The sequence below is a fragment of the Diplotaxodon limnothrissa genome, linkage group LG17 (genome assembly GCF_057381915.1).
Source record: "Diplotaxodon limnothrissa isolate DT_005_m linkage group LG17, D_limnothrissa_male_GT1.1, whole genome shotgun sequence".
NCBI lineage: Eukaryota > Metazoa > Chordata > Actinopteri > Cichliformes > Cichlidae > Diplotaxodon > Diplotaxodon limnothrissa.
In genome coordinates this window covers 33,711,849-33,733,623 of record NC_140612.1, presented here as the reverse complement: position 1 = coordinate 33,733,623, position 21,775 = coordinate 33,711,849, and the positions used below count along the sequence as shown (strand labels likewise).

The 21,775-nt window shown below is 41.0% G+C and overlaps 1 protein-coding gene across 1 annotated transcript in view; it reads left to right on the top strand.

Moving 5' to 3' along the window:
- Positions 1 to 17,957, top strand: part of ccdc146 (coiled-coil domain containing 146) — a 47,325-nt gene extending 29,368 nt beyond the window's left edge. Inside the window, exons 17-21 of the mRNA XM_085376128.1 lie at positions 9,949 to 10,059; positions 10,151 to 10,288; positions 11,860 to 11,985; positions 14,334 to 14,456; positions 17,320 to 17,957. Coding sequence (XP_085232254.1) covers positions 9,949 to 10,059; positions 10,151 to 10,288; positions 11,860 to 11,985; positions 14,334 to 14,456; positions 17,320 to 17,517 — 696 coding nt within the window. The 3' untranslated portion in view covers positions 17,518 to 17,957. The remainder of the gene's footprint in view (positions 1 to 9,948; positions 10,060 to 10,150; positions 10,289 to 11,859; positions 11,986 to 14,333; positions 14,457 to 17,319) is intronic.
- The last annotated feature ends 3,818 nt before the right edge of the window (positions 17,958 to 21,775 follow it).

The window sequence follows — 21,775 nt, the reverse complement described above, 5'->3', positions numbered from 1 at the left end:
TAAAGTTCAAGACACACACGGATACTCAGAAAGAAGATAAGTATCTAAAACAAAGGGGAAAAACCCAAACGATAACACTGTGCACACAGAGACGAAGAGAAATTTGAAACAGACACACAAACATGCACCGAGTTCCCCTTCCAGCAGCTACATCATGGGATTGGGTGTGTTACCTCTCTGGATCAGAGTGATTGGCTTACAGTTACTGCTGGACCAGACGTATGTTATCCGAGTCTTATGCTCTTTTGGATGAACATAACGTTGGATAAGACTTCAGCGTGTGCTGCTCATTTGAAAAACACCCCTCTCCTTTTTGTCCATCTGTTTACTCCTTCTGTTGTTTATGTTTGCTACAGGGAGCCCTGATGATGCCATCTTTTTGCTTTCACTCATGTTTCATTAGTTTCTTTACTCTTTCCCACACTTTGTTTTCAACAAAATTCCTGAATTTTATTGTTTCCACCAGGATTTTTCTTTCACTTGTGTTCACAACTTCAGCCTTTTGTTATGTTCTTCTTCCTCACACAAACTAACTATATATTTGGATATTTTCATCGATGTTAGGTCTCTGACTCTGAGGATTGCAGGGCAGCTTGCCTGGTCTATTTGGGCTAGACTGAAATAGCTCAGCAACAGTTGGACTTATTAAAACTTCATACATATTTTCATGAGGCCCAGAGCACAAATCCTGCTGACTTTACCTTGACCGGTACCATCAGGTTGGCAGTTCTGGTTGTTAGTACAGTTTAATTCTGAACATTGTGTCTAAAACATATCTGACTTTCACTTTTAGCACTTTTAGGACGGGGAAGTTGATCTGGATCTTTTTGTTATTCCACTGCTGTTTCAACATGGTGTTTATCCTATAAATATTCTTGCTGACTGTAAAGCAGTTGCCTAATCAATTACATCATAATTTCCTACAAACTTGAATTCTGAATGTTCTTATTAAACTTGTTGAATTGCAGTTATGCGCTTGGGCTGTTGTCACTGGCATCCTGCTGTTAGAATGCCTGCCTATGAAGGGCTGTTCTGAAAAAAAAAATGATATGCACAGTTTGGAAGTTTTGCTGGAGATGCTATAATCGACCAATCTTCTGTGCAGACAGACCAACCCTGACCTGACTATCATTCACACTTAAAACCTGTGACCAGCACATTACAGAGCAGGCTTATTTTCACACATTTATTGAGTCAGAACCAAAACTCCAAAAGTTTGCTGCTGATGTTAATAGGTGGAACCAGCTTCCTCTCTCCCTGTCCAAAGATTTGCTAATGTTTGTACAAGAGCGTGACGCCCTGCAGGTGAGCAGAAAACAAAAATCACACCCTGGGTGTATCTAACTGAGAAAACAGGACACTGTCTGCTCATAGGTTAGCATATGTCAATCACAAGGTAGCCACACTGTAATGCATACCCTTCTATCTCATGTATTTTACTTAAAATGGGTCCATCATTTTACAAAACAAACTTTATTGTATCAAATAAGATTTGAAAATAGCAAGTGAGACCAATAAAGTGTTTCCTGAGGTCATTGATATGGTTTAAAAACACACATGCTACTTGATGGCAGATGCAGACACTAATATCCATCTTTCATATACAGTCTATGTTTGATTCCCAAGTTATTGAACAAATACTGTTTCCTTTAGTCTCAGCTGTACTTTTGCTCTTTAGCAAATGTTAACATGTTAACATATTGAAGTAAGATGAGAAACATTGTAGCGTAACACCATTTTAGCAATGTTAATATGAGCATTTTAGCTGAAAGCCTTGCTGTAGCTGAGCACACATCCTCACAAAGCTGCTGCCGTGGCTATAGACTAACTTTATCACGTTTGAATAGATGTGGTTCTCCTGAAACTTTTAGTATCAACAGTTATCTCCTTAATTAGTTTATCAGTCTATGTTTGTTCCTCTCTCTTGCCATTCAGCCACCCAGTTATTTAATACTTCTCCCTCTCATCTGTGTGTAAACAGCAAATCATTTTCTAAATTACAGTTTTCACTCGTACAGCCGTCTAGCTCCCCCGGGTACAAAAAAGTGAATCATGGGGGTCTCTACTTTTGCAGGAGGCTCGCCAGCTCAATTCATTCTCCCTGCAAATTCATTCTCTATGCGAATTCAATCTCCATGCAACTGCCTTGCTGTCGATTTATCATATATATTGTGTATTTGTATTCATCTGTGACCAGTTTATCTGTTCATTGCAGACAGACCCCCCCCTTTCCTTTGATGGGAAATTTTGACAAAGATAGATTGGGCCATCTGTGAAACTATTGAAGTTCAATATACTCTGAGGCTTCCATTTGCTCTGAGGAATTTTAATTGCAGCAAAATAAACAGAGGTTGGGGTCGGAATCTAAATTTGCTGCTTGTTTATGAGATGCGGGCGCGTCGACGTCTCAAACGCGTACAGGTGCACACGCATCAGTGCGCACACCGAGATCTGCGCAGCGTTTGTGAAATCTAAATGTCGATGAACAAACAGTCATCTAATGACTGGTTACACTTCTGTTATGCACGGTTGCATGAGCAATCCCACAGACATACAAAGACACAGTCAGTTGTGGATTTATAATAGGGTGGAGCTGGTGACAGATAGCACTGTCCCTATAGTGGTGAGTCATATTCTGTCCCTCTTAAATCTTCGTCCAATGTGTCTGGAACCTATTACTACTGGGAAACCCTTTGGCAAAAAAATCGCTTTGACAGTATGTGTGTGGAAGTTCATGTATATTGGATGGCGGGAACAGGTAGAGAGCAAAAGGAGCAAGAAATAACTCTCAACTTTGTACAAGTTCTGAAAAGAAAAGTCATATGATACACAAAGATGAGTTGTGAAGCAAGTACTGAACTACCGTGGCTCAGGGGGTTGGGAAGCGTATCTGTAACTGGAAGGTCGCCGGTTCGATCCCCGGGCTCTCTGTCCTGGTCGTTGTGTCCTTGGGCAAGACACTTTACCCTACCGCCTACTGGTGTTGGCCAGAGGGGCCGATGGCGATATGGCAGCCTCGCCTCTGTCAGTCTGCCCCAGGGCAGCTGTGGCTACAACTGTAGCTTGCCTCCACCAGTGTGTGAATGTGAGAGTGAATGAATAGTGGCATTGTAAAGCGCTTTGGGTGCCTTGAAAAGCGCTATATAAATCCAATCCATTATTATTATTATTAAAATCAAGCAACGACAAGGTATAAATCAAACGGGCACATAAACAGAATAATGTAGTGAGGGTGAATCCACTTTCTGTGAGTGCATAAGTGGAGAGAAGTGTGTTCACGTTAAATCAAACACTCGTGAATGTGAGAGAGGTAAATCACAATCAAGTATTATCAGTTCACGTCAATACCATTGAAATTCATGAGGTAATTAGACTGAAATGCAGCTTTAATGTAACTGCTCCATAACTTAGTTCCTTAGTTTAAAGTGTTTTAACGTCTAGGTCTGGATTTTTAGTCTCTTGATTGTAGTATTACTTCCCAGTACTTATTAGTTTTGATATCTATGTTTCTACTTTTTCATAGCCAGGCTGTCCTAGTCCCATGTCTGTTTTGTCCTTGGTGTGTCATATGTGAAGTTCACCTTTCTGTCTGCCATCTGTTTAGTTACTTCCTGTCTTGCTTTGGTGGTCTTTTTACCCTCTGTGCTTTCATCCATCCATCCATCCATTCGCTTCCGCTTATCCTTTTCAGGGGCGTGGGGGGCGCTGGAGCCCATCCCAGCTGTCATAGGGCGAGAGGCAGGGTACACCCTGGACAGGTCGCCAGTCTGTCACAGGGCCAACACACAGGGACAGACAACCATTCACACTCACATTCATTCGCACATTCACACCTAGTGACAATTTGGATTATCCAATCAACCTATCCCCACAAGCTGCATGTCTTTGGACGGTGGGAGGAAGCCGGAGTACCTGTGCTTTCATGCCTAGCTTAATTCCCTTTGTCTCATCTTCCCTGATTATCTGGGTTCCTTGATGTCCCAGTGTCGTGGCCTTCGCTAAGTTAAGCCAGCTTCCTGTGACTTCCTGTTTCATTGTGATAACTGTTGTCTTCTGTGACTTGTGTTCATGTATGTAGTTTTTGTAGTTTTGCCTCTGTCTCCCATTCTTTGTGCCTCGTTCCCTCTTGCTGTGTGCCCTGTATGTTCCGTGTTTCCCATGTGATTTCTTAGTTAGCAAATTCCTACTGTCTGCCCAGGTTAAGTTCCTTTGTTTTTTTTATCCGCATGAGCCCATCAATAAAGTTGCATTTTGAGTTCAGCGCTGCTTCAGAGTCGTGTATATTTGGTTCTAATCTTGTCAGCCACACAGGAACACATGACACAGCCCCCATGAAATGCCACTCTTGAGAGTTGGGATGTAGGTTAAATGTATTTCCGGTACAGCGATACAATAATTCAGCAGTGACATATTTTTGTGGAACCATCACGAAGTTAATTCATGGATCAAACAACAGATTACCAGTCACAGTTTCTCCATCTGTTTTCCAGACACAATGAAAAACCCAAATTCTTTCAGTACAAATTAAATGCTTTTTGCTTCTTTTGTGTCGTTACAATGTTATCAGGTACACGCCACTTTATTTAGTTGGTTTTGCTTGTGGTTAAACTGTGGGGTCATTAATTCTAAATAACCAGTGATTATTTTAAGTTATGTATGGTTTTGCTTCACCCTAGTTGCCTTTCTATAGCCTGAGGTTGTCTGCAGGCCTAACCCATACTTTATAACCATTGGTACATCTCACAGTGGAAAGCTGGGGCTTTTTCGTTGTCAGCCTTCAAGGCTGTGGAATGACTTGCCTGATAAATGCATGCTGGCAGAGTTTGAATCATCTTGTAAATCTCCTGTCAAAATGTACATCTGGCTTTTATTTCTTCCTTCCTAGTTGCATTATGTGACCTGGTCAATGTGGTTTCATTGTTTAGACATTTCAACAAAAAAAAAGAGAGAGACAAGAAAAAATCTCCTCTATTTGACATTGTTTTTAGTTGTAACTTGTGCTTGGTCCTCATAAATATATAAATTCCTTTGAGCTGCTCTACTCCCATATTTTTCTAATTACCCTTACATCATCGTATTATATTAATATGATTTTAACTTGCTGACCTTTATGCTTTACTGGTCTGTTCCTTTGTCTCTTATCTAATTACAAGGCTTTTTGAAGACCAATTTGTGGACGTTGTATATAAATAAGGTCATTATTTGTTTTTTTTATGGTTACACTTTCAGGATTTCAGTGTAGCATCTATTATGAAGCTTTTTAAGCCATCATGTTAATTTCAACCTGAGCTGAAATTATGTAAATGATATGCTAATGGTAGGCTGCTCGGATGCTGTCATATCTACAATGTTTTACTGCAGTCATGAGCCAAGAAAGCAGCTATTATTTGCGACTGTCAGATGAAGAATACAGAGGCAGGCAAGCAGGCAGAACAGAGACAGATGAATACAAAGGGAGAGACGTACGTCAGTGTGTATACGGCTAGAAGGAAGAGGACGGCTATAAAAATGCCACAAGAGAGGGCACTACAGAGAAAAAAGAAGATTGATTGAAGAGTGGGGAGAGGAGAGGGAGGGTATCAAAGACACACTTTGTGCCATCCATCATGTACTGTTTAAGTGACAGGGTGGTTACATATGAGGGTGCAACACAGATTAATCAGTCAAGTCAGAATCGAGTACATATTTGTCGCAGTTGGAATTTGACAACTAAAGAAGTTCATTTAAAGCTCTGAGATTAAAAAAAACATTTCTTGAGTAAAAAACTTTTCTTTCATTCTTTCATTCAGGACATTTTTACAGATTAGCTTGGTTGTTTGCTGTGACTTGTGGTGTATGTGCTGATTTTTTTCAATATTATTGTTGTGATTCCTGGGTTTTGATAGTTAGTTCTTTTCTGTTTACTTTCTTTGTCATTTCTTGTTCTCAGTTATTCTTGACTATTACTTGAAATTTCAATGTTTACTTCAGCCATACATCTTTCCCTGTATCACCAAGTCAGTTCACCATAGTAAATCCAGGTAATGGAAACATATCCTGTGATATGAGCAATGCAAAGTCTCAGATGCAGTGGTGTAAAGCATGGACCTACTATATTAATAAAGTTTAGCCTATTTGAAAGCAGGAAGAAAAACTAGCAAAAATGCTCATTGTGTAAAATAACAGCTGTATCCATTTCACAGCTCCACAACGAGATAATTTGATGTTATTTTTATTATTGATTGTTTTTCCATTAGTCTGTCGTGGTAGCATCCTGCAGACCAGCATGGCTCTCAGTCTGCTGATGGACACTTTCTGTGCTTGCTTGGCCATGGGGTCTCCTGAAGCAGTAGACATCAGAGAGACTGTGGCTTTAGCACTTGTGGAAGCAAAAGCTCAGTTGTGAGAGGACTCCATGGGAGGCCGCAGAAGAGGACTCTCAGCAGGTCTCTATGAAGAAAAGCAGGGCTTTTCTGTTGAACTAGACAGGGAATATCTTTGGGCAGTGGAACGAGCACTTGAGGAACTGTTAAACCCAGCCAAAATCTCCTGTGTGTAGGAGACAGACCTTGAAAAATAAGGGAAAGCTTCATCAGTTGCACTGGCAGAGCTCGCTGGGGTAGTTAGAAAGCTCTCTGGTGGTATTACACTGCTCAGCCTCCTAGGGAAATTTTATTCCAGGGTGCTTGAAAGAATGTTCTGACTGACTGTTGAGCCTCGTATTCAGGAGGAGCAATGCTGATTCCATCCCAGCCATGGAACAGTGGACCAGATCTTCACCCTATGAGATGCTTATATAACCAATCAGCGCTCTCAGCTGATTCTAAACCCAAACTCTGAACACATAACCTGGTTGGGAGCAGTTTATGTGTTTATCATGAGTTACTATGGTGATACAGCCAGATAAAAAAGAGCCTTAAAGCTTGGTACAGTTCACTGACTCATTAATATCGCTTTATAATACACCCCTCAGTAATCAGTGTGCATTTAACAACTCTAATTGGACCTCTTGGTGAAATTATTCCCAATAAACACAAAATACTGATTAGTACAAAGACATTGCATCCATGAAACAAAATGCAATAGGCTGTAATAGCATCCAGCTTGCTGACAATGCGAACGCAATACTCTGTATTCTGCCTCTGTAGCCATATAGCTGTTTCTTGATTCTGACTATCTGTGTTTTATAATCCCCCAAGTCTTCTTTTTCACTTCAGTAAAAGTAACTGTTGTTAATTATTTATTAGCTCCAACTCTTAACACGATCAGCTCAGCACTGAGAAAAAGTGCACAGAAACCCCACCACCAATCTAGTGCTTTGTAGACTGTCTCATTGTGGATTCATCTCATGTAAAAAAAATCAAGCTTAACCCAGCAGTCAGGATCCTGCCAGTGTAGCCATCAACCATTTCCAGTTGTACAAATCCATTCTCTCTTTTTTTGCAGTGGAGTAATTTCAATTAAAGTAAAAGTCGTCCAGCATTTATTAGCTCCAATTCCGACATGATCTGCTGAGCTCAGTTGCAATTGTTTAAAGCAGACAAAGAACTTGAGCATAATAATACTTCTGAAACGCTATTTGGCATTGGGTACTATGCGGTACTATATACTGCAATTAAGCACTTTATTTTAAGGTTTGTTTGAGAAGCCTGACATCAGAATTGATGGATTTCTAAGTCTTACTTCAGCTCGTATTCCCTCTAGACGATTTGGTGACCTTCATTTGCATGTCGAGCAGGGAACAGAATCAGATTTGTTGCTTAATTTCAGCTTTCAGATGATGTAATCACGTATTCAACTCCTCATACCACAAACAGGCTTTTGTTGTCAAAGTCATATTCTCTGTGAGAAGTGCACATATCCCGGGTCCCTCTTGGTCAGCCCCAGTTCCTGTTTCTCAGCATCTCTTGTCTTTTTAATTCTGCCTTTCTTGTCTGCTTTCACATCCTATCGCATCTCCTTTTTCTGACTCTGGCCTTTCTTTTGCTCCTTCTCACTTTATCTTCCTCTGTCTGTCAGCCTTTTATCACTTTCTCCAAGTACATTTCCTCCACTCTTATCTCTGTCTTTGCTTTTCAGTAACTTTAACCCAGCTCACACCTTGGCTTATCACATGACAGCTTTAATACTAAGTTAAAACCTGACTCATATGACAGTAGGCTTTTTAATAGGCTGATCACCCATGTCTGTTTTAATCAGACTCGCTGCCCAACTATAGGAGAGAGGCTTCATTAATCCCATCTATGAAGGACGGAATCATCACGTTGTTCCGGACTGTCTTTCTTCGCTCACATTAGATGCAGGCGCATCAACCTACACTGCTGCATATATCCACACACAAACACACACACCTGTATACTCAGTATGGTTGAATGGACTGAAGCTGATGTTTCATAAGGCAGGTCATGTCAGGTCAGACCGCCTCTGTACTTTATTCCACGTGTTCTTTTTCTCTCTTCAACTCTTCTCTCTTTACTTCGCACTGTATAATCAATCACTTCTTCTTCTTTTATATTTGCTTCAGTGTCCCCAGGCATCTATTAATATTTCTCATGTATTTTCCTTTTTCTGTCTTCTATCAACTGATCGCAGTTTTTTTTTCATTGTTCCTATTTTCTGCTTACATTCATTTTATGTTGCCTGTCATGGCTCCTTGATCAGCTGAGATTCATATTTTTATTTATTTATATATATATATCTTACCTTTATCTTGCTTTGGATTTATATTAACTTCACTGTTACGATACTACAGCTTTCTTAAATGCCCATTTCCATCTCTAGCCCCCGCTGAGGTTAGGTGGGCACCTGAGTTACTATTTATCTTTGTCTTCATAATCAGAACAGCCTTTTTCTCATGAAGTTGACTGACCAGTCGTAGGTTTGAGGTAACATTGTGTCTTTATGATTTTGTTTGGTTCCTGGCTTGATCCCTCTTTATGTGGAGTTTGCATGTTTTCTCTGTACCTGCGTGTGTTTCCTCCGGGTCCTCTGGACTATGGATGTAAGATGCATAAAGTGCTATGGCATTCATGTAAAATGCTTTGAGTGCTCAGTAACAAGTGCGTAATATTTTCTCCTGAATTCAGTCTGGTTTATTTGGTATTTTCCTAAACTTTCCACTGTAATTTTTAATTCTTGTTAGCCTTTTTCTCCCTACCAGACTTTATGACATTGCTGCATTTCATGGTGCATTTCCAGTCCTGCATGTTACTGGAATAGCGTTAAACCAGTGGCACTGTGTGTCCATGTGGACTAGACCAGAAAAGCAAAGCAGGCACCCATTCATTATTCTTAGACAGGTCAAAACTTTAATTAATGTTCTATATGTTAATTTTCTGTCATTCATTTAAGCACTTTGTAGGTCATGTGCACTTCTTTTTTTTTTACTCTGGCAAACCTCTAACTCCGTCTCCACTCGCTAATTGCAGCTGTTTCAGAATGAGCATTAGCTAAAGGCATTGATCGAACATGCCTGCCCTGCCCCTTCACTTAACTTTAACGCCTTGTCATCCTGTCTGCTTCTGAGCCTTTTGCCTCATCTTCTTAGTGTGTTTTTTTCCTTTTGTGTGTATCCTTGCCTCCCCTTTTATTTCTGCTGTCTTTGGGGATGTCAGAAAATAAAAACTAAATTAAAAAAACAGGCCCTTGGAGGGATGTTGTAGCTTTTTAAACTGTGGTTTCTCTTATCACAGTTTGCCACTGGCTTGTCATGTAGCAGGAAGTAGCTTCCATGTAGGCCCTATGTTTAGCAAAAAAAAGCCCTTAAATCCCCAGTGCAACGAGTACCTTCCATCCATGGAGAACAAAGCACTCAGACACACACAGACTAATTCTAGATCCTTACTTTGTATTTTCCAGTTATTTACCTTTGGAAATTACTAGATACAAGTGACAATAGCTTATTGACTTCTGCCACAGTCAATTTGTTGTCTGTTTTCGTCTGTAATTCTCTTATTTTCTGTCTCTCAGCTGTCAGAAGCCAGGGACAAGACACTTGAGGGTGTGAAGCGAAAAGTTGATTACAAAGAGCTAATGGGCAAAGACCTATCAACGGCAGAACTGGCCAAGAAAATTGAACAGGTACGCGACACTTTTAAAACACTACTTTGTTGCAAACGTTTTCAAAGGGAATACAAAAAAGGTGTGTCTCCGCTCTGTCTCTGCACTGTAGCTTGAGGTGAATCTAGCTGAGCGCGAGAGGCAGTTGCTGGAAAAAGAACTCCTGGTGGACCAGGTGACCCGGCTCTCAAAGCCACTCAGCGAGCAAGCTGACAACTGCCAAGAGGACAGACTCTCACTGGCAAAGAAGGTAGACTCTTGTATATACATAGAGAAGAAGCTCTGCTCATATAGACACACATAGGGTGATACAGAGACAAACACACACACTCCCACACAATAAAATATACTCTCAGATACAGAGAAACATATTATTCACCCGTTATCTGCAGCGTGGTCTTTTATCTCTCTCTTTGTCTCCCTCACAAACACACTGACGCATTGTTTGAGGAGCATGTGCAGCCCATGTGAGGAGCGTGCAGAGTGAGCATTTGGGAGTTCACTGAGCATTACAGTTTCTTTACACTCCCACTTGCTCTTCTTTTCCTCTTCGGCTATAAATACCCTCATCAAAAGCTAGTGGAACAAGCTTCATAGCCCATAATCATTTGTAGAAATAAGTCCCAGTAGCACTGAAAGGAATTTAATTTGAAATGAAGAAAATCTTGAGCTCAAATGTCCTCACACGGTAGACAGGCAACTACTCTAGTTGCAGTTTACATCCTTGCTTGAAGACCTTAAGGGGATCTATTAGGCGGAGCACAGAGATTAGTGTCATTCATTCAGCATTCATCCAAATGTGAAATAAGGTCAACGGTCCTGGGTGGTTTTGCAGAACATCATAGTGTCACATTGTAGTTAACCTAAAAGACCATCTCTTCATCATTTGTCATCTCCTCAGACAGTGCTGTTAAATTTTGTTGAAACCAGTCTATTAATTCTTAAGTGAAGGACACGTGATATTTGACCACCAACTTCTCATCAGTTCATCCTCGAGTCAAACTAACTAGATTTAATGAAATTCCCTCCAGGTGTACTGGGATGTTGCGTTCCCAAGAACGTGAGAGTAAAATTCCTATGCTAAGTAAACGTTAACATGAGAAAATCTTGGGGTGTCATGTATAACTGTATGGCATGCAAGGCAGGACCCAAACGCAGGACTTTGAGTAGCTCCTTTGCTGTGACTACTTAAACATAAGAGCACTAAAAAAGGAAAACTCAGAAACAAGAAACTAGGAACAAAAAAATAGAAATAAACAACTAGACATTTACCACTAAGAGTTAACAAGGGAAATGAGGGAAACATGGAAACACACAGCAAACGGGGACGGCATGGCAATGATCAGAGCAAAACCACTGAAGCAAGGAGCACAAGAGTCCAAAACAAAGACCTAGCAGTTCAGAAGGCAGAAGGTGTGCCCTGCAGCAGAGATGGCCCATTACAGGCCCGCTACCTGGCCAATAGCGCAGACGAAGGAGCTCTGCAGGATGACCTTGTGGTCCAGAAACTTAGAAACACTGGGTCACAGACCCAGTACGATGACATGGGGATTTCTAATTGGTGATGTTTGAAAGTTAAAGAGGAAATTCATGAGGTCTCAGTGACCCTGTTGTTTGATCAACAATGAAAATCAGTTTTAGTTTAAACTGGTTTACTTGGATCTCTGAGAATAGGACAAATGATCTGAAAACATTATCCCAGAGGCAGGACACAGTACACTAGACCTGTACACTACATTACACTCTCTGATTAGCTTGACACTGAACATTTATGAAGAATGATCTACTCTGTGCCTCTGTCTATGTGTTCTCTGCTTCCAGCTGAATGAGCTCCGAACTAACATAATCAACACCAACCACCGTATGATGGCCATTTCTGCAGAACTTTCCATGAAGCAAGCTGCTGCTTTATCTCTACAACAACAGATCAAAGAGAAGGAGCTACAGGTCAGGGGGGGACACATGTAGCCACAACAAAGGGATCCAGAAATCTACACCGAGCTCTTGGATGTGCAACTCCACAGTTGCACATCCAACTGGTTTTCCCATTATTTTTATTTCTACTCACTGATCACGATCAAAGGGAGCACTGGCTCATCGTATCCAGTCTCAAAACAACTCAAGATTTCATAACTAGACCTTACTCATGAGTGACAATGTCCATCTTTTATTAGGAATCTGTGGAATCAACATCTAGCAGTTCAATATTTACAGAATTTATGTATGCTTTAAACTATGGCTTTATAGTATGTTGGTTTATATAATTGCTTGGCTAACAAAAGGTTGACGGTTCAATTCCAACTAAACATTACAAATTTTGGGAGGTATATTATTGCAGGTGCCTGGTTTGAAACTGCCAAATCAAATCAACTGAATCAGACAGAACATAAAAGTTTATTGTCTATAGCCTTATCTTGCCTATGTCCTTAGAATAACCTTACGTCTTTGTAACTGAACCTCATAGATGACCAGGTTGCTCTTCTGAAAAGAATCTATGAGAAAAATATTTAGCAGGAAGAAAATGCCTGAATAGATGGACGTATTTACACATTTGAAATGTGTAAATACACCTGGTGAGCCACTTTAATTATTATTTCATTCCCTTTCAGCAATTATTCATATTTTAGACCAAAGAAGGAGGTTTTCAATCAGGCTAACTGCAAGCTAAGTACTAACAAGTAGCAGCTAGCATTACAGTGTATTCTGTAACTATAGCAACCAAAGAGGCTTATTACATTCATTTTTACACTTCCATTAAGGGTAAGTAATGTGTATGTAGTGGCTCTGACTAACAGTAGCTTGATTATTGGTTTATTTATGAACTGCTGCTGTTGGTCATAATTTGGCTAAATCAGTCTCTACATGTTCACCAGGTAGAGGTTAGTGTGAGTTCAACAAATGTAGAACAAAAAGCTAAAAAAGTGAGAATACTACAGAAAGCATACTCTTTTTTTATAGTAAATATTTGATCACATTATACATAAGGTTGCTGCGATAGCCATCAGGACATTGTGGACTGCTACTTTGAAACCTCAACTTGACCATTTGATCATCAACATCTTGTCTACTCTAATGTATCTATTTTAGTAAAAATGGTAGCGCGGTTTACAAAATGAGCAACATGTCGTATAAAATAGGAATTGAAATTTGAAACGGAGTCCATAAATTATTTAAGAAAGTGTTTATTGAGGTCTTACTAATGAGTGAAGACAGTGTGTACTGAAGATGGAAGGACTCCTTTGAGGAGCTCCTAATTGAGGAAAATGTGAGAGAACGGACAAATTGGAGGAAAGTTTGTGAATCAGGAAATGCAGAGGATTAGTAAGGATGAAATAAGGGCAGCTATGAAGAGGATGAAGAGTCCTGATAACCTACCTGTGGAGGTGAGGAGTGGACTTTCTGCCCAGATTGTTCAACACGATCCTGGAGCGTGAGAGGATGCCTGGGGATGTGTACTGGTACCGCTTTTCAAGAACAAGGGTGATGTGCAGAGGCGTAGTAACTAAAGAGTGTAGTCACTAATGAGCTGCCAGGCAGAAGGAGGACGACTGCAGAGACGATTCATGGGTGTAGTGAAGGAGGACACGCAGAGGGTGGGTGTGACAGAGAAGAATGCTAGAGATAGGGTGAGATATATAGAGATGATCTACTGTGTGACCGCTAAAGGAAGCAGCCGAAGTCGGAAGCCATTTACTGAGATCATAGATCGCTTCAGGGTCATTTTCTTACAAATTTCATGAGAACTGGACTTTTTTTGGGGGGGGGGGACGACTACAAGAGTCACTCCCTGCTGGCAATTAGAATGCAAGTTTAAGGCACTTCTTCACAGGCTTTACTTTTCATACATGCTTTAGTGACTTAGCAATCAGTCCATTATCATAATTAGTATAATTGTTGAGCTTAAGTATGAAAATAATGAGGCACCATCGCGTTATTCAACCAAGAAATGCTGAAAATCAGAAACTGGTCTCAACAGAAACCCCACTGCTGTGTTTCTCAGTAAAAAATAAATAAATAAACAGGTAAAAATGACTGGATTTCCCTCATGCCTTCTATATATTTCAGGAGATTTGTGTTAATAACCTGAAGAATCCCTGCAGTTGTCTGCCTGCAGTGCACCGCAGACACAGCTAGAAGCAGAAAATGCCAAGGCTTAATTTTGCCTGGATTCTGACACTAATACAACCATCTGTTTTTGGGTGCAGCTTAAATTGAATCAGGCCAGGAGAGTGCAGAGTGGACAAAGTGAAAGGAATACAAAGTGAATGTTCCTTCCATTTGTCCTGTGTTTCCAGATGGACAAGAGCCAGCGGCGGCTGGAGCAGGGCCTGTCACCATACCCTGAGAAAGAGGAGGAGTGGAGGAAGATGCTCCAGGACAAGAAGAGGAGACAGAGGGACAAAGAGGAGAAAGAGAGGGTAAAGAAACACACAAGACTCACAAAGATCACTGGTCAGAAATTGATTAGAGCACTGAGGAACAAGAAAAGAAGATAGAGTGACAAAGAGAAGAGTGCAGCAGGGACACATTGCAGGGGCAGGAGTCGATTAAGACTCTCCAGAGCAAAAAGGCTGTGAGTGAAAGCGTGAGCGAGAGCTACCCACGCACAGACTCGAACTAGAATCTGCAAAAAAACAGGAAATGACAGGCTGAACGGGCGACAAACAAAACTAGCGGCTGTCTACACAAAGAAGGAGCACATACACAGATCAGCTCTGTCTGAAACCAGTCCAGCTGCCTGCAGCCATTTGTTTTCTCCCCTTTTTATTATAGCTACTGATCAAAAAGGACACCACAGTAAATTGCAAGCACATAGCCAAAACAAGTAACAGCAAGGAACCTGCAGATGTGGAAATATTAGTGTATCTGAAGAATTTTGGAGGGGTGTCATTGTTAGTTTTGCATTTTAAACTTCTTAAAATGTCTGCAGATATTTCTTCTTGTTTATTTTGTGGCAGTTTCTGATATGTTTTTCGCGGTCAGAGCCATTATTTCTCGCTTTGCGTGCCCTCCTCAGATCACACGCCAGCGGATAAACTTTATGCATGAGAAAATCGCCATCTCTTTGAAGTGTCCGTGAGATTTAGGCACAGTTAATTTGCATGCTGTGGTGTGGTGAAAGTCAAAGAGAGGACTGGAGTGTCGTGAGGATGCGTGTTCACTTGAACTTGATTTTTTTTTTCTCTTTTTTTCTCAGCAGGAGCTCGCCATCGTTACAAATATATCCATCAGCCACAATAGGATCAAATCAATTTTGTCAGCCTCTTAACAGTTTCAGTGACTTCATCCTGGTGCTAGTTTTTAACACAGTATGCAAAAAACTTTTAAGGTCATGTGTCATTAACTCGAGCAGGAGGCTGTTGAATATTAACAGTACAGGCAAACAGCCTGGGTCTGTCCCAGGGAGTTATCTGAGGCTCACTAATAACACATTAACTCTTGTTGTTTAATCTGTACACAGACCCATATATAAAATTGAACTTTTTTGTGCTTTTTTCTGTTTAGCTAATAAGGTCACAGTAACAAGAAAACAGTAAGTAGCTGTGTGGTGATAAACAGTCACAGCATGCACCGTAAATCCTCCCCCCTCACAAAAAAAAGAGAAATAAATCTGGCCAAGTGTCCTTGAGCGAAGCAGCAGACCCCCAAAAGCTCGTGATATGTAAAATGTAAGCAGCTTTAAAGGAAATAGCTCCAAATATATGCACAAGCATTTGCACAATTTGTTGTTTTACCAATCTGCATTTACTCATAGAAGTACTATGGGGTGAACACAGTACTATACCTAAACTAAGCCAACTCTCATTTCTTTATGTTTTGTTGGGAAAATGGGAAAAAGGTGCAGCGATTTATTAAAAAGTGTCTGAACCCTCTTAGGCAGCTTGCTTGTCTTTTCTTTAAGTAGTCTTCAGGAATAGTTCTCCAGGCTTCTTGAAGGACATTCGGGGCTATGTTTAGGTAATGAGGTAATGTTGATGTCCGGGCTCTGCGGATGCCAATGCATGACTGATAGTGTTTTTATGTAGGTATGTATCCAGTGTGTTTCCAATCATTTTCAAAATGGAAAAATGAAACTAGCTAATCAGATGCTCTCCAGATCATATTGCATGGTGAATCACAGTATGACTGTACTGATCTGCTTTCACCTGATTTCACCAAGACTCCCAACGCCACTGGCTGAAATGCAGCCCCAAACCATAACAGAGCCTCCGCTGTGCTTTACAGATGACCTCTCTCCTGCCCTTCTCCAAACACACTGGGGATTTAAACAGGTTTTGGCATAACTTTGAAAGTGTGGAGAACTGTTACTTAAGACTGCTTTAAAAAGAAAAAGTTACAAGAAAAAATGCAAAGAAATGATGATTGGCTCAAGACTGTGGAAGAAAAAATGCTGCTTTGATAAGGGTGTTTGATAAGAAGTAAGGGTGGCATATTTTTATAGGAAGGTAGGTAAACTGGTCTAAATTCCTCACTGCTCTCCACACATCAGTGCTCCAAGATGCAGCTATTCCTTTTTCTTTTTATTATACCTACTGTTATAAATATGATTAAATGAGAGGTAAAGAAAGTTGTTAATAGCTTGTATATCAAAGTGACTTCCCCTAAATCCATGGTTTGGTTCACACACTGTGTGCCAGGGTGCACAGATTGCCTCATGTCAGCTGTAGTATCTGATTTAAGATGAAATTGAGCAAACCAAAATGACTGTACTTTAGTCAGCACGACCACAAACAGCCTTGCCTGCCTGTTTGCTTTGTTCTTTTCAGTTACACAACATTCCTTTTGGTTCACAGGAACGTGCACTCAGTGATCCAGCGGAGGCTGTCCACCTCATTAATAACCAGAAATGTGGATCGTTTTTTTCTTGATATTTTTTTTGTTTAAAAAATTGAATAAATCATAATATAATGAGTAAAATTTAAAAAAAATTGTAATAATTGCAAGTGCTGCTGTTCTCAGGATTTAATCCAAAATATGAAATTCTGCACACGTCGTGTTTGTTTTCAATCACTGGAGGTATAATATGAAGAAAAACAGGAGGAAAAAAACACAAATTAAACTTTTAATCAGCTTTTTTGTCCCAAGCTCATGCACTCGACTGTTCATCTTTGCTTTTGCATTCATGCTGAGATATTAAAAAAAAATGCAGAACTGATTATTCCATTTACTTGATTAAAATTCAGGATAATCTGAAATTGAAGTATTTACTCCAAGGTCAAGCAATCTTACATCAAATATTAAAACTGCTTCTGGTACATTCTTGCGTGTGTGTGTGTGCAGCTTGCTGAGAAGGAGTGGAGGCAGTTACCTAATGGCGAGTACACCACAGCCGAAGCACGTCCCAACGCGTACATCCCGCTGAACGCTCAGCTGCCTCTGCCCAAACCCTACGGAGCCCAGGCCCCCTTCAAACCCTCCCAACCAGGGACCAACATGAGACACTTTCGCAAACCTGAGCTCAAATCCATAGAAATATAGAAGACATGTCTGTGGACAAGGACGACATATTGAACCATATGACTGTTCTGTTTTTATTGGCGTACTTCAGGCACACACACACTAAAGGAACATGTGTTTCATTGATTTGTGTTATTTATTTCCACACTCCTTCTTCCTGCTCTCACTAACATGTGCATGTCTGTGTGCTGGCTGCTCTGAGCTTATCTTGTGGCCTGCATCTGGTTGTAATTTTGGTTCCCTTACTGGCATTTGATTGTTTACAGTAAAGCTAAAAAGTAAAAGAGAGTGGAAGAGAGGACAAGGAGACTCAGTAATGTATTTCTGTATTCTTTTCTCCACCTAGCAAAAGCATCATCACACTTTTACCACCTTTCTCTAGAAGATAAATTCATTTCTCAGGGCCACTGGAATATTTCTACGTATTCTTCACTCTTGTTGTTTCATCCCTCATGCTTGTAATCTCCGAATAAATTGCAATGGGTTTAAGCTCTATGCAAGGCTGGGAGTGTCTCCTTTAATGCCTGAAATGATAAATGTAAATACGGTGAGGAAGCTCAAACACTGAAAGAGCATAGAGAATGACAAAGAGAGGGGAGAATTTAAATGAAGGGGGAAGGCAGCAGAGGAGAGTCAAAGGGATAAGAGAGGGGGATCTAAATTGGGTGTAGAGTTCAGAGTTGGTGACTAGTGATCGAAAACATAGTCAACTGCCTTTGAAACTAAAAAGTTACCAGAAGCTTTTTTCGATCTTTGAGATTAAAGCAGTTCTGGTATTAGCTTGTTTTGCAGATTCTAAGCATGTGACTGCCCTGAAAGGGTCTAAATTGGTTGCGGGTGCCAGACGGATGGTCTGAGTATTTCAGAAACTGCTGATCTTCTGGGATTTACCCACACAAGCCATCTCCAGGGTTTACAGACAGTTGTCCAAAAATGGGCAAAATGCCTTGTTGATGCTGGAGGTCAGAGTAAAAATGGACAGATTGGTGTGCAGAAGAGCATCTTGTAGCAGCAGAAGACCGCACTGGGCGCCACTCCTGTCAGCTAAGAAGAGCTACTCATGGGCTCACCAAAATTGTAAATAAAAGGCTGTTAAAAAAATAGGACACTTGGGATCCTTAGAACAAACTGAGCACTGTTTATTTGCCTCAGCCTACCTGAGTACCACTGCTGGAACGCTTCTTCCAGTTGCTCTCTTTAGGGGTCAGCAAAGAGGATCGTCTACATCAGCGATCCCCAACCTTTTTTGTGCCACGGACCGGTTTATGTTCAACAATGTTTTTACGGACCGGCCTTTAAGGTGTCATGGATAAATACAACAAAATAAAACCAGTAACAGAAGCAAAAAAAGAAGATTTATTCATAACACATGGGAAAAGACCCAGGGAAACCAAGTTAACGAAAAACAATTTAAAAAAATAACGATAAAAACCCTGAAAACCATAAATTTCACACCCGAGCCTCAACTCTCGCCGCCCAGTACCAGATGACTCATGGACCAGTCCATGGCCCGGGGGCTGGGGACTGCTGATCTCCCTAGCATCCTCCTGTGTCACACCAACCCTCCGCATGCCCTCCTTCACGACGTCCCATGAATTTTTTTCCTCCTGCCTGGAAGCTCTATCTTCAACATACTTTGCCCAATATATCTACTCTCCCCTCCAAATCATCTCAACTCTGGCTTTGTCCTCAAAGCGTTCAATATGAGCTGTCCTTCTGATGCACTCATTTCTAATCTTGTCCACTGTGGTCACTACCTGTAAAAATCTTAGCATCTTCTTACACCTCCAGCTTGTCAGCACCACCCTCTCAAAACTATACATTACAGCAGGTCTCACAACCATCTTGCAGACCTTCCCTTTCGCTTCATCTCCTCTCCCGCTGTCACACCTTTTTCCACCCATTCCCCCTGCCTGCACTCTCTTCTTCAGCTCTCTTTTGGATTCTCCGTTGCTTTTGATGTTTGACACCAGGTATTTCAACTTCCCTGCTTTCACTACTTCTCCTCCTCAAATCTTCACTGTTACACCAGTGTCCCTCTCAGTCACACACGTACTGTATACAGACTTTCATTCCTCATCTCTCCAGTTCATGCCTCCACCTGTCCAGTGTCTTTTCCACCTGTTCCCTACTGTCAGTATAAAAGCTTAAAAAAATGCTAAACAAGTGGTTTTGAGGAACTTGAACTCATTTGACAGGAAATGAATGGCATAAACCAGCTTTGCGCAACACTCTGCGTGAGTCAACTTCCGAAGGAGGTGACCTGCTGGTGTGATGTGTGTGTGATCATCCATCGCACGCTGACGCTGAGGGCTGTCAGATTAACTTAGCCCCAAACTGTTAGCTGACTACATAACACTGACTGCATAACAGAGTGCGATAGGGGCAATCAGGTGAGGAGTGATCACATTTAAAAGAGGAAATGCCCACAGGAGAAAGGACTGAAGGTGAAGCAGCAAAAGTGATGAAGCTGAAAGCTGCTAATAAAACATTGTGGGTTATGTAACGAAAAAGGGGGGGAAAAAGCTTGATGGGTGTGTTCCTGATTAAATGTGAGTCAGCGCGTGTGATGACTGACGCTGAGATTATTTCCTGACTTTACTGGAGGTCTGCTGAGCCTGTCCAAAACACTCAGATATTCTCGAGAATCAGAGCTCACTTCCACAGAGCCTTTCACGCTACAAATTATGTCACTGAAAGCAGACGTCTTTTCCTAATTTATCCCCGCGCTCCAAAAGTGCTAAGTTCATCCTGTCATCAAAATTCATTGGGAAGCAGTGCGCAGATCGCCTACCTCAAAGCTTGTGTCTCTGCCATGTTCTTTAAAAGTGAGGCAAAAAAAGACACCATTTAAAAAAGACAAAACATTTATTTACATTTCGGTGTAAACATGAGCGATTGAGAGATCCCTTTTTCCAGAGCACTGGTTTTGCAATCAAAGCACAACATGTAAATAATCTGTGGAATTCAGTGCTGGATGATGCGCAGGGTGCAAACATCCAGGCACTGAAAGGATTAGGAACATTTACAGCACGATTTTTCAAAGCACACGTCTGAACATGTGTGTGGAGGCAGACTCTTACTGCCTGTTATGGAGTGATTTTGTGTAAAGGTGCCTATGTTCTCTTTATTTTGGTTTGGTAACAGGAGCTATTAAGTGTTACAAACAATGAACATATAGATATGTAGTTGTGGTGTCAGAGAGACAAATCATTCTGCATAAATCAGCATTAAAGGGGACCTATTATGCTAATTTCCAGCCTCATATTTTATATTATATTCTTGAATTTGGGATGAGTCACAGTTCTGAACAATAATAATTCCTTATAGTGGCCCTTTAAGAAGCTCTTTCGATTGGCTGCTCCATGTACACAAAAGGTTTGAACAGCAGATGGTTGGGGCTAAACCTATGTTCGCAAACTACTCTGATGGCTGAGTTCTAGTGATCTTTAATAATGTATACTTTGTTGATCCCCGTGGGGAAATTCCTTTCTGCATTTAACCCATTCGCTCAGTGAAGCAATGGGCAGCCATTGGGCGCCCGGGGAGCAGTGTGTAGGGACGGTAACTTGCTCAGGGGCCACCACTCTACCTACTGAGCTATCCCTGCCCCACAGGGCAGAAAGCGGGAAGTCCTGGTGTGGGGCCAGAGGCTCTCATAAAGGGGATCAGTGGGGGCCCAGTCTCTTTGAAGTGATTGGGCTGTGCATGGTAATAGTGGAGCTTACATGATGGTGACAGCAGAGGGCGCTTCCCATAGGGAGGATACTGAATGATGCTTGAAGGAGAACTGCATTTATACAAAGAATAGCCAATCACAGTGCTTAAAAAGTTCTGTTAATTTTCTTTTGTAAGTTGTATTTGAAATTCTGAATTTGAACTTGGAAACTGTCTGAGCTTTTGGCGCTTACAGAGAACTTGCACATATGCTGACTTAATCATTCGAAACTCCAGCCATGTTTGATGTGAGCATCCACCACTGTAACAGCACATGCATGACAGACAATAAGGGAAAGCATAATAGGTCCACTTTAAAACCAGAGCAACTGACCACATCAAACCACAACCATCAAAGCTTTTGTCAGCATATAATCAAGTTGATGGGGTGCAGCAACATTACAGGAAGCCCGGCAAGTTAAACAAGTGATTTATAATTACCATTCACAGCATTTGACATCAATGTTCATAAATTCTATGAAAGCAAGAAGAGAAGCTGAGGAGACGATGCAAATAACTGCCTGCAGTTTTCGATTTCAAAAAAAAAAAAGTTTCCCAAAGT